Source organism: Mirounga leonina, unplaced genomic scaffold (genome assembly GCF_011800145.1).
Source record: "Mirounga leonina isolate KUSES-001 unplaced genomic scaffold, KU_Mleo_1.0 Mir_173, whole genome shotgun sequence".
Lineage (NCBI taxonomy): Eukaryota > Metazoa > Chordata > Mammalia > Carnivora > Phocidae > Mirounga > Mirounga leonina.
This window is the reverse complement of record NW_023270447.1, coordinates 37,268,967-37,284,411: the sequence shown is the minus strand read 5'-3', so window position 1 is coordinate 37,284,411 and position 15,445 is coordinate 37,268,967. Positions and strand designations below refer to the sequence as shown.

General features: G+C 37.0%; 1 protein-coding gene across 1 annotated transcript in view; it reads left to right on the top strand.

The window, feature by feature from the left end:
• LRRC7 (leucine rich repeat containing 7) overlaps positions 1–15,445 on the top strand; it is a 646,929-nt gene that overhangs the window by 613,284 nt on the left and 18,200 nt on the right. The window contains exon 26 of the mRNA XM_035018295.1: positions 1,355–1,447. Within this exon, the coding sequence (XP_034874186.1) occupies positions 1,355–1,447 (93 nt within the window). The remainder of the gene's footprint in view (positions 1–1,354; positions 1,448–15,445) is intronic.

Here is a 15,445-nt window from a genome sequence, read left to right as displayed (position 1 = left end):
TTCCTTCCTTCCTTCCTTCCTTCCTTCCTTCCTTCCTTCCTTCCTTCTTTTCTGTAACCAAGTGTATGCTCCCTGTGGGGTCCCAAGTCTTTCAATCATCTCGGGTCACCCCATCCCACTTTACATGGAAAACTAGCATTTTCACCATGGTCCTCATACATATCCCAGCTCAGGATCATCAAGAATTCCTAGGTTTGGGGATGCCTGGGTAGCTCAGTCAGTTAAGCATCTGCCTTCAGCTCAGGTCATGATCCCAGGGTCCTGGGATCGAGTCCTGTATTGGGCTCCCTGCTCAGCAAGGAGTCTGCTTCTCCCTCTGCCTGCTGCTCTCCCTGCTTGTGCTCTCTCTCTCTCTGACAAATAAATAAAATCTTAAAAAAAAAAAAAAAAGAATTCCTGGGTTTGTTATCGCCTCTCTAGGTCATTCCTGGCAATGATTCCCCTTCTGCTGAATTCTTGATCTACATTGTGCATTCACTCTTATAATAGCTTCATCTTTACTACAGCCTGAGCGTGACATGGACCTACTCCTGGTGCCATCATTCCCCCCCTAGGTCTCAAAGCACAAGGCTCTTGTGTTTAACAGACTTTCATTGATGGTTTAGGGTTTGGGGAGATAACACAGCACAGAATACTAGAATATTAGCCCTCACGGTCCTAAATATTTATCAACTATTCCTTATCACAGTTTCTCCATATTCCTGTTTTCAGTGGTCTCCTCTGTCTTCCAAGGCTTCTAACTGCCTCTCCGGGAGCTGGTGCCAAACCCAAACTTCTATGACTGAGTATTTCATTCTTCCTCTGTTCCACCCTCACTAGAGCTCTGGCCAAAAGTTTTCCCCTTTCTCAAAATAAAAACCCTGCTATTTCTAAACAATATAATCATCTACCAGGGAGATGGATTGTACTACTCTCCTAGAAAGCAGTGGCAACTTATTTAAATGCCGTATTTTCCTTCGCTGTACATTTGCAAACTTTCTTTCACTTATTCATACAGTCTCTTCTAATTGGCCATAATATATGTGCATGTAAAGTAGGTAACTGAAACAATGCACAATTTTGTTATTGTTATAAGTATAGCTTTTGATTTTTTAAAACTGCTAATCAGAGTGCATTTCTACACATGATAATGGATAAATACTTGCTAGTGTCTTCTTGCCCAGGTAATTTCAAGCTAGTTTCAATCATAACTTAGGCCTGTAGAAGCACTGAGTATTTGTCCTTTGTGTACTAATATAGTCTAACCCTGAGAACTTAAGTGAAATGTGAATCTTTTCTACGGTGAGGCAGTTAAATTGAAGATATTTAGCTTTGATATATAACTGATCACTTTTTTATGTCTTTTTTTACACAGTTTTGTGTGAGAATAGAAAAGAATCCTGGCCTTGGATTCAGTATCAGTGGTGGAATTAGCGGACAAGGAAATCCATTTAAACCTTCTGACAAGGTAAGAAGTGAATTTCTTATTTATTGGCGGTTTTAATTAGAAAAACACTGTCTTTTACTGCAGGAAAAAAAAAAGGTCAGAAAAAAAATGTACTGGGCTTTAATGAACTAGCTAATTATGAAGCCAATTAAGCACATTTTCAGCACAGGGGAAAAAAAATTCACTGCAGTGCTTGACAAATCCTAAGAATAGGGAAAAAAAATTAAGGAAAATTGTTTGGGTTTTGCTTTTTGCTTTGTTAACAATTGTATATATTTTTAAAGAAAACTATACGCACAATTTATAACAAGTTGTTTCTAAAAGTTTACTTGTAGATCAGTTATCTGGGAAAATGTTTCCTCGTAGTAACAGAATGATTAAATAATGCTTCAATGCCAGGGCCAACTGACTGAAATGTTGTTCAGTAATCATGTTGATAAAGTATTTCGCTAATAGAAGTATAGAACTGAAAGACCACAGAAAACAAACATTCTATGGGAAAATCAAAGCTAGCCATGGCAGAAAAATCAGGGCTCCTCTCATGCTTACCTCTTTGTCAAACCATGGGTAAAAGTTCACCCCCATCTCCATGCTGAACACCCAACGTGCTGTCCATACTCCCATTGGGCCTGTATGATCCCATTGTGGACCTGGACCACCTGACTTTTTTATTTTAAAAATGTTACCCTGAGGGCACCTGGGTGGCTCAGCTGGTTAAAGCGACTGCCTTCGGCTCAGGTCATGATCCTGGAGTCCCTGGATCGAGTCCCGCATCAGGCTCCCTGCTCGGCGGGGAGTCTGCATCTCCCTCTGACCCTCCCCCCCTCTCATGTGCTCTCTCTCTCATTCTCTCTCTCTCAAATAAATAAATAAAATCTTTAAAAAAATAAAATAAAATAAAATAAATAAAAATGTTACCCTGAGTTACATAACCTACCCTGCTACCATCAGTGTTTAATGCCCTCAGCTTTGAATCAATTATTAATTATAATTTGCTGATAATTGAAACTATCTGCTTTTGAACTCATCACATTTAATTGCATTAAGTGACATCACAAAACTTTGGGATGATGAAAAAAGACAGAAATTAGATATGAATAAAACCTCCACAGGTTCTCGATTTACCTTTGAGTCACAACCTGAGACAGATTCTTTCAACTCATCACTATTATAAAAAATAACCCACACATCAATTTCTGATCATAAAACTGCTTCTGAAAAAACTTGGGTGTCCCTGCTCTGGAGATTTCTATAGCCTGAAACAGAGCCTTTAATCCCTTATTTTCCTCTACTTCTTCCCAATCTTCTTGTTTTCTAACATTCTTTATGCCCTTCTTCCTTTCCTTTCTTGAAAAGAAGAGAGGAAGAGGTTGGACTATAAGGTAGAATTATTCACACCATACACATTAAGATGGTAGGGACAAGAAAGAAATCCCCAGCGGCTATAGATGGGAGTACCTCTGGTCAACTGGTTGGAATGTGCATGAGGCAGCCCTATAGAATTCGGAGAATGCCAGTTAGCAACGTCTTTTCATAAGTAACTACTGACTTTCTATTTTGAAATGATGTTGGGGATAACTACTGATCTAGTAGAATTAAAATACTCATGGTTTAGTAGGATCAAGTGTTTACTTAATTTTAACAAATTATAAATATATTTTAAGACAAAAAGTATGAAAGTTCAAAATTATCAGAAACATATGATAGTATTTTTAAAAACCTCAATCACTGGGGTGCCTGGGTGGCTCAGTCGTTAAGCGTCTGCCTTCAGCTCAGGTCATGATCCCGGGGTCCTGGGATCCAGCGCCGCATCTGGCTCCCTGCTGGGTGGGAAGCCTGCTTCTTCCTCTCCCACTCCCCCTGCTTGTGTTCCCTCTCTCACTGTGTCCTCTGTCTCTCAAATAAATAAAATCTTTTAAAAACAACAACAACAACAACAAAAACACCCTCAATCATTATGCCTTATTCATCTTGACTCTTTGTCTCTGGTTTCACATCTTCTCCACAAGTTCTTTCAATGAGAAGTTAATCACCGTATCATTCTTCAGATAGTTAAAATCCAAAAGACATGTTTTTCTCTCCTTTCTCACCAGCTTATACACCTTTTCATTATATTTTTGGAAGGCACAGGGTAATAAATGTTTTAAACTAAGGATGAACAGATTGCTAAATAGTCAAGAGGTCTGAATGCTATTGCTTTTCTGCTGTTATTTTCAACTAAAGGAGAGAATAAATGTGAGACTTTAAAATTATTGCCTGTAATTCTTCCACTACGACAAATAAGAACATTTTATATCTATTAATTTAATTTCTCATTTGTAACATTTTGATGACTCTAGTGAGACTGAACTATTTCTATGATATTATAATTTGCTCTTTTGGTTAAATGCAACAGATATAAAGCTTGAATTGATAATGGGTCCACTGAAAGATTTCCCCTCGAAAGCACTTTTCTTCGCCTGATTACTCTCTAAAACACTTCACAATCTGAAAAGTGAATTTCTATTATTGCAAAATTGATGAGAGTAATTAGAAGTTCCAAATCTGCAGAAGTCTCTCAAGACTGCTCTTAATTTATTGACCACTTTTGATGTCACGCCAAACATATAGTGGATATTTAGTTAAAAGTGTACAGAGGATCTAAAGACATTGGGTCTGACAATTACAAGAACTTAATTCACTCACAAGGAAAGGGATTAATCTCTTGGAAATTCAGTTGCATTTCTTTAGCCCCATGTCCCATTCTTGTAGTGGTTCCATAAAATTTAGAGTAGAACCCAGTGTCTAAACTAACCAAAAAGGCGAAACAGTAAGAAAATGAAAATGAACTTAAAAAATACTCTTCTCTCCAATGCTGAAAAAGAGACTGTTTTTTTTTTATGAGTTGGCTAATTTATAGCTAAGGGTGAGGAGAACCAAATTAAACAGATATTTAAATTTAACAGCTACTGCCTGAGTCAGAGGTGGATGCTTTATAAGGAGTCCTAGTCAGGCAGAAGCTTAAACTTTAATATGATACATATTCTCTTCCAATAAACAGATCATGGATTAGAAATATTCTCAGAAGCACACTATATTATTTTACTTACTGCTCATGAATGTTTGAATGCTTTGTAAAATTCTAAGTATCCAAGATAACTGAATGTCTTCAAGGCATTGAGGACCTTATATATGAAGTAGCCAGTAGATTTATTCCATCCTCTTCATTATGATTGATGGGAGCCACCATTTCAGCCAAATGCCAAGGACCATTGTGAGATAGGATCCAAACTGATTACCTGCTATATAGTCAGACAGGGAGAGCATGAAGTATGAAGTAGTCACCCCAAAAGGCTGGGACAAAAGTGAGCTGTGTTGTTTGTCTGGCAGAAGTTCCCTTTTAAATTCTGAGGTAGCAGGCGCCTGGGTGGCTCAGATGGTTAAGCATCTGCCTTCAGCTCAGGTCATGATCCCAGGGTCCTGGGATGGAGTCCTGCATCGGGCTCCCTGCTCCTTGGGAGCCTGCTTCTCCCTCTGCCTCTCTCTCTCTCTCTCTCTCTCTCTCTCTCTCTCTGTCTCTCATGAATGAATAAATAAAATATTTTTAAAAAATAAATAAATAAATAAAAATAAATTCTGGGGTAGCATGAGATTATGCAGAAAACACTTAAGACAGTCCAAAAGTTAACTGAGGCTTTAGAGGGAATTCAAGATTAAGCCAGACATGGGGACTGTTTTGTACTAGACTTTGAAAGCTTCTAACAGCACCTGGTCTTACAAGCTTAACTCCTCTCAAAGACCCCAAGGTTGTCCTAATTGAATATGGTCTTCTGGGACTAAATGGATGGAGCACAGTTAGTCCTGCAGCTCATGTCATTGTCAGAACAAGGTTTAATAATTAAATAGACCTATTCACTTATCATGGAGTTCATTATTTTGGGTTCACTGCCAGGTGAAAACTGCTTTTACATACTTAGAAAGGGAAAACTGTAGAAAACCAGATGAATACGGTCCTACATAATGCTTGCTTTTGCCCTCCCAGTAAAGTGGATGGAAACCATGATCTGGTCTATTATCATAGGAAATATTGCTGTCAGGATAGCCATATGCTACAGAGAGATGAAAGATTTTGATCTAAAAAATCTGATGATAATAATAAAAGTAATAAAAATAACAGCCTTTTATTGAGTATCTATAATGTCCTGGTCACTCTATTAGGCTCTTTATATACTTACCTGATCTTCATAACAACTTGTGTTAGTTGAGTATTATTATCCCTCATTTTGCTGAGGCCCAGAGAGGTTAATTAACTTGTCCAAGGTCATTCAGGTGATCTGTGGCAGACAAGATTTGAACACAAATTGATCTGATTCTAAATCCTCTTCTCTTAACAAACACTATGATGTATGCCTCTCTCTGCAAATGCCACTTAGCAGAAGAGCCACAGGACAAATTTATACCCTGTAGAGTTGAGACTAATGTGATATTCTAATATTGAAAGTATTACAAAGTCCTCTAATTAGTCATAGTCTAGATATTTGTTTCAACAAATCCTTGGAAGTCAGCATGTATTCTCTAATGAACCTAGATAATTAGAAATGGACTGTACATGGTGGATTACTAAGCAATTACATAACTTTTGGACTAAGGTATCATTATAGTGGTGATTCTGCCAATGGAACAAACCACAGTAATCTTTGCCTATTTTTAAATGTTCATGGGATAATAATTCATGTTTGCAAAATTCAAATAATTGACCAATACAATTTCCACCTGATGTTGTTAGAAAGAAGAGACTGGATTAAATGGATGACTGATACCATGTTATTGTAGTGACTTCATAGGTCAGCCCAAGACTCTGAAGATAAATGGATTTTTAATGATGCATTCACATAGCTCATTATTCAGGGACTGATATCCCTCCTTGCCTCATTTAAGGAGAAAGGACTAAGCTCTTAAAGTTTAAAGATATTAAAGAGGGGCGCCTGGGTGGCTAGTTGGTTAAGCTTCTGCCTTTGGCTCAGGTCATGATCCTGGGGTCCTGGGATCAAACCCCACATCGGGCTCTCTGCTCGCTGAGGAGCCTGTTTCTCCATCTCCTTCTGCCTGCCCCTCCCTCTTCTTGTGCACGCTCTCTCTCTGTCAAATAAATGGGTAAAATTTTTTTAAAAAAAATAAAGATATTAAAGAAAACTCATAGCCCCTTTCTCTATATGCTCTAAACATAGTACTGAACAGTCCCATGAACAATTATCTAGTCATAGTATCAAAATGAAAGCCATGTTACAGATATCCTCAAAACACTGAACATCAGAAAATATACATACTGGGACACTGGGACCAAACAATCACTGATTCTCCACAGTTTGAACATAATAACCACATTCAGCAGATGTCATAGATCCTACCCATATTTCTACTGATTTGGGCAATCTGCATGTAGGCACAAAGATGATAGGAGAAGTAAATCCATGTTCTCAAAATTTTTAAATGTCTTACTTTGCCTGTGGTACAGGTAAAATCCCAAGCCCAGGAAAAATACTGGAGTCATGGCAAATGTAAAATATAATTGCCAATAAGCTCTACATAAATGTCCTGGAATTTAGAATACCTTACTCTATTTTATCCTATATGACTTCTAAAAGATTGACTCCAGATGCCAGAACAGCCTGCAAACAGGACTTAAACACCTTTACAAACCCCTTCCTCACCTAGAAAAACAATGGGACTTTTTCTTTGTGTGGAGATGGGTATTGCATCAAATAAAAATTTGTATATGGTTAATATTAAGAGAAGAGGGACTAGATGTGCGGAATCAAAGCATTTACTTGATACCTTTACCCAGGAATAATAACTGCCAGAGGCACACTTGGCAGTGGCAAGTTAGGAAAGCACAAGAATAATCTTCCAGGTGGCTCAGCCTCATGGCATTGGGTGATTCATAAACACAAAGTTGCAGAGATATGCTCTTACTTATGAAGAGGGTACAGTCTACATGTCTATCTCTTGTCATGTGTTCTTCATGGATATAAAAATCAAGAATAGAAAACACCTTTGTCTACAACTCCATAGAGCATATTATTTATATTTACTGCATAAATACTAAACTGCATATAACACGTCCTTTATTTTGTACTACTAGACATATATGATTTATTTTATATATTTCTATATTAATTTTATACTATAACATGTATCTGTCCTATCCTTAATTCTACTTCAAGTGATTATGTAATGCAAAGTAATTTGGAGAATATATGGATTATGTGAAAGTAACATTCAGGAACAAGGGATAGAGATAATACTGTTTACATACTGCATTTTGGACTAACGTTAAGAAGGGATTAAAACATCTTTTTTAGATATAAAACTAAATTTTTATTTATTTATCTTTTTTATTTTCTTTTGGGGGGGAGGGGCAAGGGGAAGGGGCAGAGGGAGAGGAAGAGAGAGAATCTTAAGCAGGCTCCACATCCAACATGGAGCCTGACGCGGGGCTGGATCTCACAACCCTGAGATCATGACCTGAGCTGAAATCAAGACTTGGACACTTAACCAATTAAGCCACCCAGGTGCCCCTAGATATAAAATTAAAATTTTAAAATTAAATACCAAGCGGGTGCCTGGGTGGCTCAGTTGGTTAAGCATCTGCCTTCGGCTCAGGTCATGATCCCCGGGTCCTGGGATTGAGACACACATCGGGCTCCCTGCTCAGTGGGGAGCCTGCTTCTCCCTCTCCCTCTGCTTGTGCTCTCTCTGTCCAATAAATAAAATCTTTAAAAAAAAAAAAAAAGAATCAGCTCTTTGAGTTTACATGATTTCTTCACACACCCAAAAGAGAAAAATGACATGATAAAAGTGTTTTGTAGTTATTTGGTTTTCTTTTTTACTTGTCTTAGATTCCTATCATAGTCCTATGATCTTATCTCTTATTACCTGGCTTTTTTTCTTTTCCCATCTAAGGGTGTTGACTCTAAACTTCCCTGCTCCTTCTGATCTAGTTTTGCAAACCCTTTCTTTAGTTACCAAAGAACACAGATTTGGTTCAATTAGTGATTACTATCTCTTAGGGAAACTAGGACTGTATTTGTAGAATATAGCTGTGTCTTTTTTTAAAGAAAAAAATTAATCAAAAAAATGACAAGGATTCAAAATCAGATTTTCATCTTTCAGACTGAAAGCCCTTCAGGGCTAGAGATTCCAACATGCTTGCATCTATGAGAAGTAGAAGGCAGACGCTTAACCGACTGAGCCACCCAGGCGTCCCATCAAAGAGCTGGTTCTTAAGTTCTGCAAATTCTGACTTAAATTCTCCCTAAGATCCTTCTAATAAATTGGGAGAAAGCCACAAACAGATGAGAATAGAGTTCCAGGAGAGACTAAGACAAGTTAACCTGAAAGTCTTAGAACTATGCCAGAAAATTAAGCTAGTAGATCAGAATTTAGAGTGTGTTATTTTTTAAAAATAAAAAATTAACCAAAAAATATATATATACTTAAAATATATATTTAAAAATACATATCTATTTTAATAAATCCAGAGTTAGATTAAGCAATGAGTAGATAATAACAGTTAAGGATTATTACATGAGGCCCAAAATTGCAAATATGCATTTGTTTAATTGCCTGTCACCTTTACAATATATTTAGTATAGCTATACATGGTCAGCAACTAATTCTACTGTCTTAAGTATAATGGAGTAGAAAACTACTTCCTATATTTGAAACCTAGTTGATCAAACCCCATCACCATAATACAAATAACATTCCCATAACAAGGTACTATCATTTAACCCCCAAGGACATTCATTAATAGGAAATAGGAAGCAACCTCTTTTCGTGTTGGACTAAACACATTAAAGTGATTAAAGAAGAATCATATCTTACTTTTGTTTGTCTCTTTGTTTACTGAAGTATACCAAAGTCTCTTTGAATGAGAAACATCGTATGTTCACTCTATTTCCTCCTTGGGAAAAAAAAATGTTTCTACCTTGACTCTGAATGACGAATTTAGTGGGATACCTGGACTTCCTTTACCGTAAGAAAGACTCCACAGTATGTTCGGTTTGTCTGACACACCAGCTGGGGTGACTTCAGTCCCCTGAAGGACTCCATTTCTGAACTATAAAATGATAATGGGCAAAGAGATAGAGAATCAAGAACCACTTTTCCTTAGGTACCTTTTGCCTGAGTGTGAATGGCTTCCCTTCCATTCATCAGCCACATGGAGGTCTCAATGCTTTTCCTCTGGGTGACACGAGTCATCATCCTGTAAAACTGTAACACATTCTTAGTCCCAAATGTCTACAACTGCAGAGTCCTGTTTCCTTAACTTACACCTGTTAAAAAGTTGCACAGATAATAAATGAAAACATTGCCACTGTAAAATTTTAACTAATTTAGAGGAAGATAGAGACTCAAAAGTGAAGATAGAAGACTAGAGGAAGATAGAGACTCAAAAGTGAAAAAAAAAATTCTTCTTTGTCATTCCCCACTATACTGCCAATGCACAGCCTTGGCCTAAGAGCCACTTCATCAGTCAGAGTATCAGGAATTCACAACTGTGTGCCTTCTGGGTGTTTATCACTTTGACCTCCTGAGTTCACTGCCACCTCTGAGCAATACTTCTAGCCTGGTCTAACTATACAATGACGTGTTAACCATTAAATCAAAGCAAAACTTAAGTCTAAAAGAATCACAGTTTGACTGAATCTAGCTTCCAACAAAATAATTTTTCACTTCAAAAATCTTATTTTAGCACAAGTGACAAAGTTTTCACTGAATTCTTCACTTTGCAGTTCATTATTTTGAAATAGTGTCAAAAATTATGCCATTGAAGAGGCTTTGAGGAAGCCTGCAGTGATGATAATCAAAAAGCTGATTACCGATACTATTTTAGGAATTGCTACAAAGAAGAATCCACAGCCATCTACAGTCCCCTACTCTTGTTTCTAATAGTTTCTACTATTTTATGCTGCATATGAAGCTGGAAGGAAAAGCCACAAGGGGCTTTGACAGAATCAGTAAACTGTTCAAACTCAGCAATCCAAATATTCACTACCCCTCGAGGTGGCATATTAAATATAGGCTTTAAAGAATTCATGAAATAAAAGAAAGAAAAATATTTTTTATTTCTTTCAAAGAGGAAAAATCTGAAAAGACAATATGTGAAGGAGTTTGATCATTTACCTTTAAGAGAAAATATGAAAATCAAATGAAAGAAAATTTTTTTCAGCTCAAGAATTTCATTAAGATACGAACAGGAAGCAAAGGTACTTTCAGTCACAATGGACAGACATCCCAGAGATGTTTCATTGTTTGTTAATAATTGGAATACTGGAGGGGCGCCTGGGTGGCTCAGTCGTTGAGTGTCTGCCTTCAGCTCGGGTCATGGTCCCAGGGTCCTGGGATCGAGCCCCACATCGGGCTCCCTGCTCCGCGGGAAGCCTGCTTCTCCCTCTCCCACTCCCCCTGCTTGTGTTCCTGCTCTCGCTATCTCTCTCCCTGTCAAATAAATAAATAAAATCTTAAAATAAATAAATAACTGGAATACTGGAGCAATTAATAAAAGGAAAATTGTAATTATAAAGTAACCAAAACCAAACATAATTTTAACACTTACATTCAAATTTCCCCCCAAAAAGAATAGTACGTTATGAGCAGCATGAAACTATAAAAAATATTCTAGTAGTCAATTTGTCATTTCTTATGGGAATCTCAAATAAAGATGAATAAATAGCTTACTTTTTGGATGCTTTTAGCAAGTCAGAAGAGCAGTATCTTGAAAACTATATATAGGTTTATGTTATTTGGCTACTAAACATATATATATATATAGTGTATATATTTATTATCTATATTGGTAGTTAGTGTGTGTATATATATATATATATATGAATTTGGCTACTAAACAAACCTTTAAAATGACCTAAAAGAAGGATGCAAGCCTAAAGGGTAAACAATGTATAGTTCATCCATTAGGATCATCTCCATTATATTGCCATTAGGGTATTTGCAATCATGTAGTCAGTTTCTATGGGTTTTATCAGTCTCCTTTTTGCTCCAATGAATTATTAATAAATCTTTTACAAATGTAGCCAATAATGTTTACATTATTTAAAAATGTGTGAAAGAGTTTAATAAAGAAATGTATACACCATCTATATGTTTATTCCTTTAAATATCTATGCGTAAGATTTTTGAGAAATTTTAGAGGACTTTGGTCAGTTGTAGCATATTTATATCTCTGTCTCTTGAGGGTCAAATTTCCTAGGCTTCTAAACAATTATTTCTGTTCATCTCTTATGGATTTTACATTTCATTGTTTTGTCGACTAAAGTTCATTAATACGCGGAAGCATCATATTCACTGCCAATGCCCCTTCTTCTTCCTCTCTTCCTCCCCACTCTCCTTTAGTTTCTAATGGCCATGGATAAATCTCTTCTTTTGATACATGTAGATTCCTCAGTTGTTAAGGTAGCAAATTATTCAAAGCCTAAGATTTGACACTCAGCAATTAATTTGAAAATTTTTGTGATCACACTCTGATTCATAAAGAGAGCTACTGATTAAAACCTTTATATCCTTAATAAATAAATAAAATCTTAAAAAAAAAAAAAGAAAAAAAAGGGGCACCTGGGTGGCTCAGTCGTTAAGCGTCTGCCTTCGGCTCAGGTCATGATCCCAGCGTCCTGGGATCGAGCCCCGCATCAGGCTCCCTGCTCCGCAGGAAGCCTGCTTCTCTCTCTCCTGCTCCCCTTGCTTGTGTTTCCTCTCTCGCTGTGTCTCTCCCTGTCAAATAAATAAATAAAATCTTAAAAAAAAAAAACCTTTATATCCTTGATAGGTCAAGTCCTCTACGAATCACAGGGGTTAAGTAAATGCAGTCTATTGTGTGTGTGTACTTCTGTTTCCATGAGCTACAACATAGCTTCATATTAACCTTTCCCAACCCATGAAAAAAAAATTATTTGCACATTTTGGGCAAAAAAAAACAACAAAAAACAAAAAACAAAACAAACAAACCTTTAATATCTATTGAATCTATAGCTGTGTTTGTTCTTTATGAGTCAGTTTTTCCTCCAGAAACACTTTTTGAACTTTCATAATTATATGAAAGCATAAAATACTATATTTTATAATATTTAACCAATGTGTTCTGAATTGTAATAATAAGAGTATGTGATTTTTATTTGAGATACGGCCTTCCTAGAAACCAATTTCTTACCATCAGCTAGAGCCAGGATTTTTCAGAATTTTAAAGAAAAGCATATTTCATAAATTGAAGTTGCAGTTCCCTTAAGACAAGTTCTATTTTGGGTTCTACATTTACAACAGCTGAGACTGTCAGAGTCATTCACCTTCATCATTAAAAAGCCATATAAAGTACCTTTCTCTTCTAAAGTTAGAATATTAAATGTTGGCCTTGTAGACTAACTTTCTAAGTCCATTAAGGTTTATGTCCAGAGGTGTATAGACTAGGTAACCAGTAAGACAAGGTCAGATCTTAACACTATGAAAAACCTCCCATACTCACTACTGTTCAAAATTACTTGTGAAAAGTTAAAACTTTTTTAAAAACCTATTCAGGATACTTTTGGAAAACAAAACCATTTATGACTTGCATAAAGGCGGGTTTTTTTTAAATGGGGAAGAAAAATGAAATGGCAACAGGTCATGCCTATTAGCAACACCTGGCCAGCCCTCTCTAGATTGCTTTGGTGCAAACGTGTGTGGGGTCCCTCTGTGATGCATGAGTCCAGGAGGTTTGTGTCTGACTCAAGCACACCCAGATATCGGTGTCTGAGGAAAGCAAACATATATTCTTTGGAAAAGGCTGCAGTACGTATTTTATTGCTCTGTTGTGAGATGCTCTCTAGAGGTGGTGCTAGGGGAAAACCATTGTGCTGGTCATGAAATGTCAGACATTAGAAAAACACACTCAGACAGTGTGTTAGTAACACCTAAGTCAGTAACTAGATTTTAGCAGCTATTACTGTAAAGAGCTAATGATCCTGACTTGGAGATACCAAAGGAAGTAGCCCCTGAAAGTTACTAAGAACCATCAGGAAGCCCTCTAGTTGGGACCCATGTCCACTACTGAGAGAGAACAATAATTGGAACCATTACCACTAAGAGCAACCACTGGAAAACCACAGATGAGGTAGTAGAGACTTCCCAGCCTTCTTCCTATACTCTTCCCTGAATAGGAGATGCAAATCCTCTTAACTGCTGGGCATTCAAGGGAAAGATAACAAATGTTGGCCTTTCAATATACTCCAGATTGAGGGTAAAGAAGAATTTCTGGACAATAAATTTAGAACAATTAGAGACTCAGAAACTCTCAGTATGGGTCTTACTGGATATAAAGACCTTGGATCTTAGCTCAACTTTCAGATTTTCAACAATTATGGTAACATTGATTGACACTACACTGAATGCCATCCACTGTTCTAAGTGTTTTTGTATATATATACTCAATCTAATAACTATGAGGTATTGCCATTACTATACCCATCTTACTGATGAGGGAAAGTTAAGTACACAAAAGTTAATTAACTTGCCCAATTTTTTAATGGTGAACACAGGCTAACTCCAGAGCTATGCTCTTACTTCTTACACTATAGGGAAGGCAGAAAAAATGCAACCCCCCCCCGCCCCCAGCCCAAAGATAGCCATATCCTAATGCCTAGAATCTGTGAATATGTTACATTACATGGCAAAAAGGACTTTGCAGGTGAGTTAAAATTATGGACCTTGAGATGAGGAGATTATCCTGGATCCAGGTGGGCTTCCAATCTAATCACATAGGTCCTTAGAAATACAGAATCTTGGGCGCCTGAGTGGCTCAGTTGGTTAAGCGACTGCCTTCGGCTCGGGTCATGATCCTGGAGTCCCTGGATCGAGTCCCACATCCGGCTCCCTGCTGAGCAGGGAGTCTGCTTCGCCCTCTGACCCTCCCCCCTCTCATGTGCTCTCTCTCTCTCATTCTCTCTGTCTCAAATAAATAAATAAAATCTTAAAAAAAAAAAGAAAGAATCTTTCTTGACTATGATCAGAAGGAGATGTGAATATAGAAAAATGGTGAGAGATAAATACAACTGCTCGCTGTGAAGATGGAAAAGGGGGACTATGTGTCAAGGAATGTGGACATTTACTAGAAGTTGGAAAAAACAAGGAAACGGATTCTCCACTAGAGATTCCAGAAAATAATGCAGCCCTGCCAACATCTTTGTTTTAGCCCAGTAAGACCAGTTTTGCACTTCTAACATACGGAACCATAAGAATAAATTTGTGATGTTTTAAGCCACTAAATTTGTGATAACTTGACAGCAGCCGCAAAATACTAATATATACTGCCTTGTTGAAAAAGAGTTACTGAGGCATTTTCCTTCCTTGGGCAAAATGGTTTTGCTATAACCTTAGGGGTATAAGTTGTTTTGTTTGTTCTGAATGTATTACATGGTAGTTTGTCCCACATTTAACACTCAACCAAATGTTACAAGAAACTGAACAGAGTTCCACAGAGTTATAAAATTGACCAAATGCCATGATATGGATCTTTGATACATACATGATGGCTTTTTACCAACCAGTGGGAAGTTCCTGTTCTAATGTTCAGAATACAAATAGTCTGATTCCTCACCAAATTCTGTCATCAGGGCCAAAGCATTCTTTGAAATTTCAGAATAAAATGAATTTGTTGAGAGGGAGACTAACACATTACTACCTGAGCTTTTCCAGAACTGTACCAAAGTTATCAATATTCATCATAACAGATACCACAAAATGGGTTCAGAGGTATTTTTCTCATATGGCTGTATGTATATACATAAATACAGTGAAAAATCAGGGCACTGGCCTTTGCAGGCAGTGTTTTGGGAAACATTCCACCTCCATAAATTCTGAATGCCACAGACCCTTATCAAACATAATACTCATTGCTATCTGCTTCAACTAATGTGTCAGTATGCTGCCTGATAAGATATATCTGTATATATATATATATATATATATATATATATATATATATATATATAT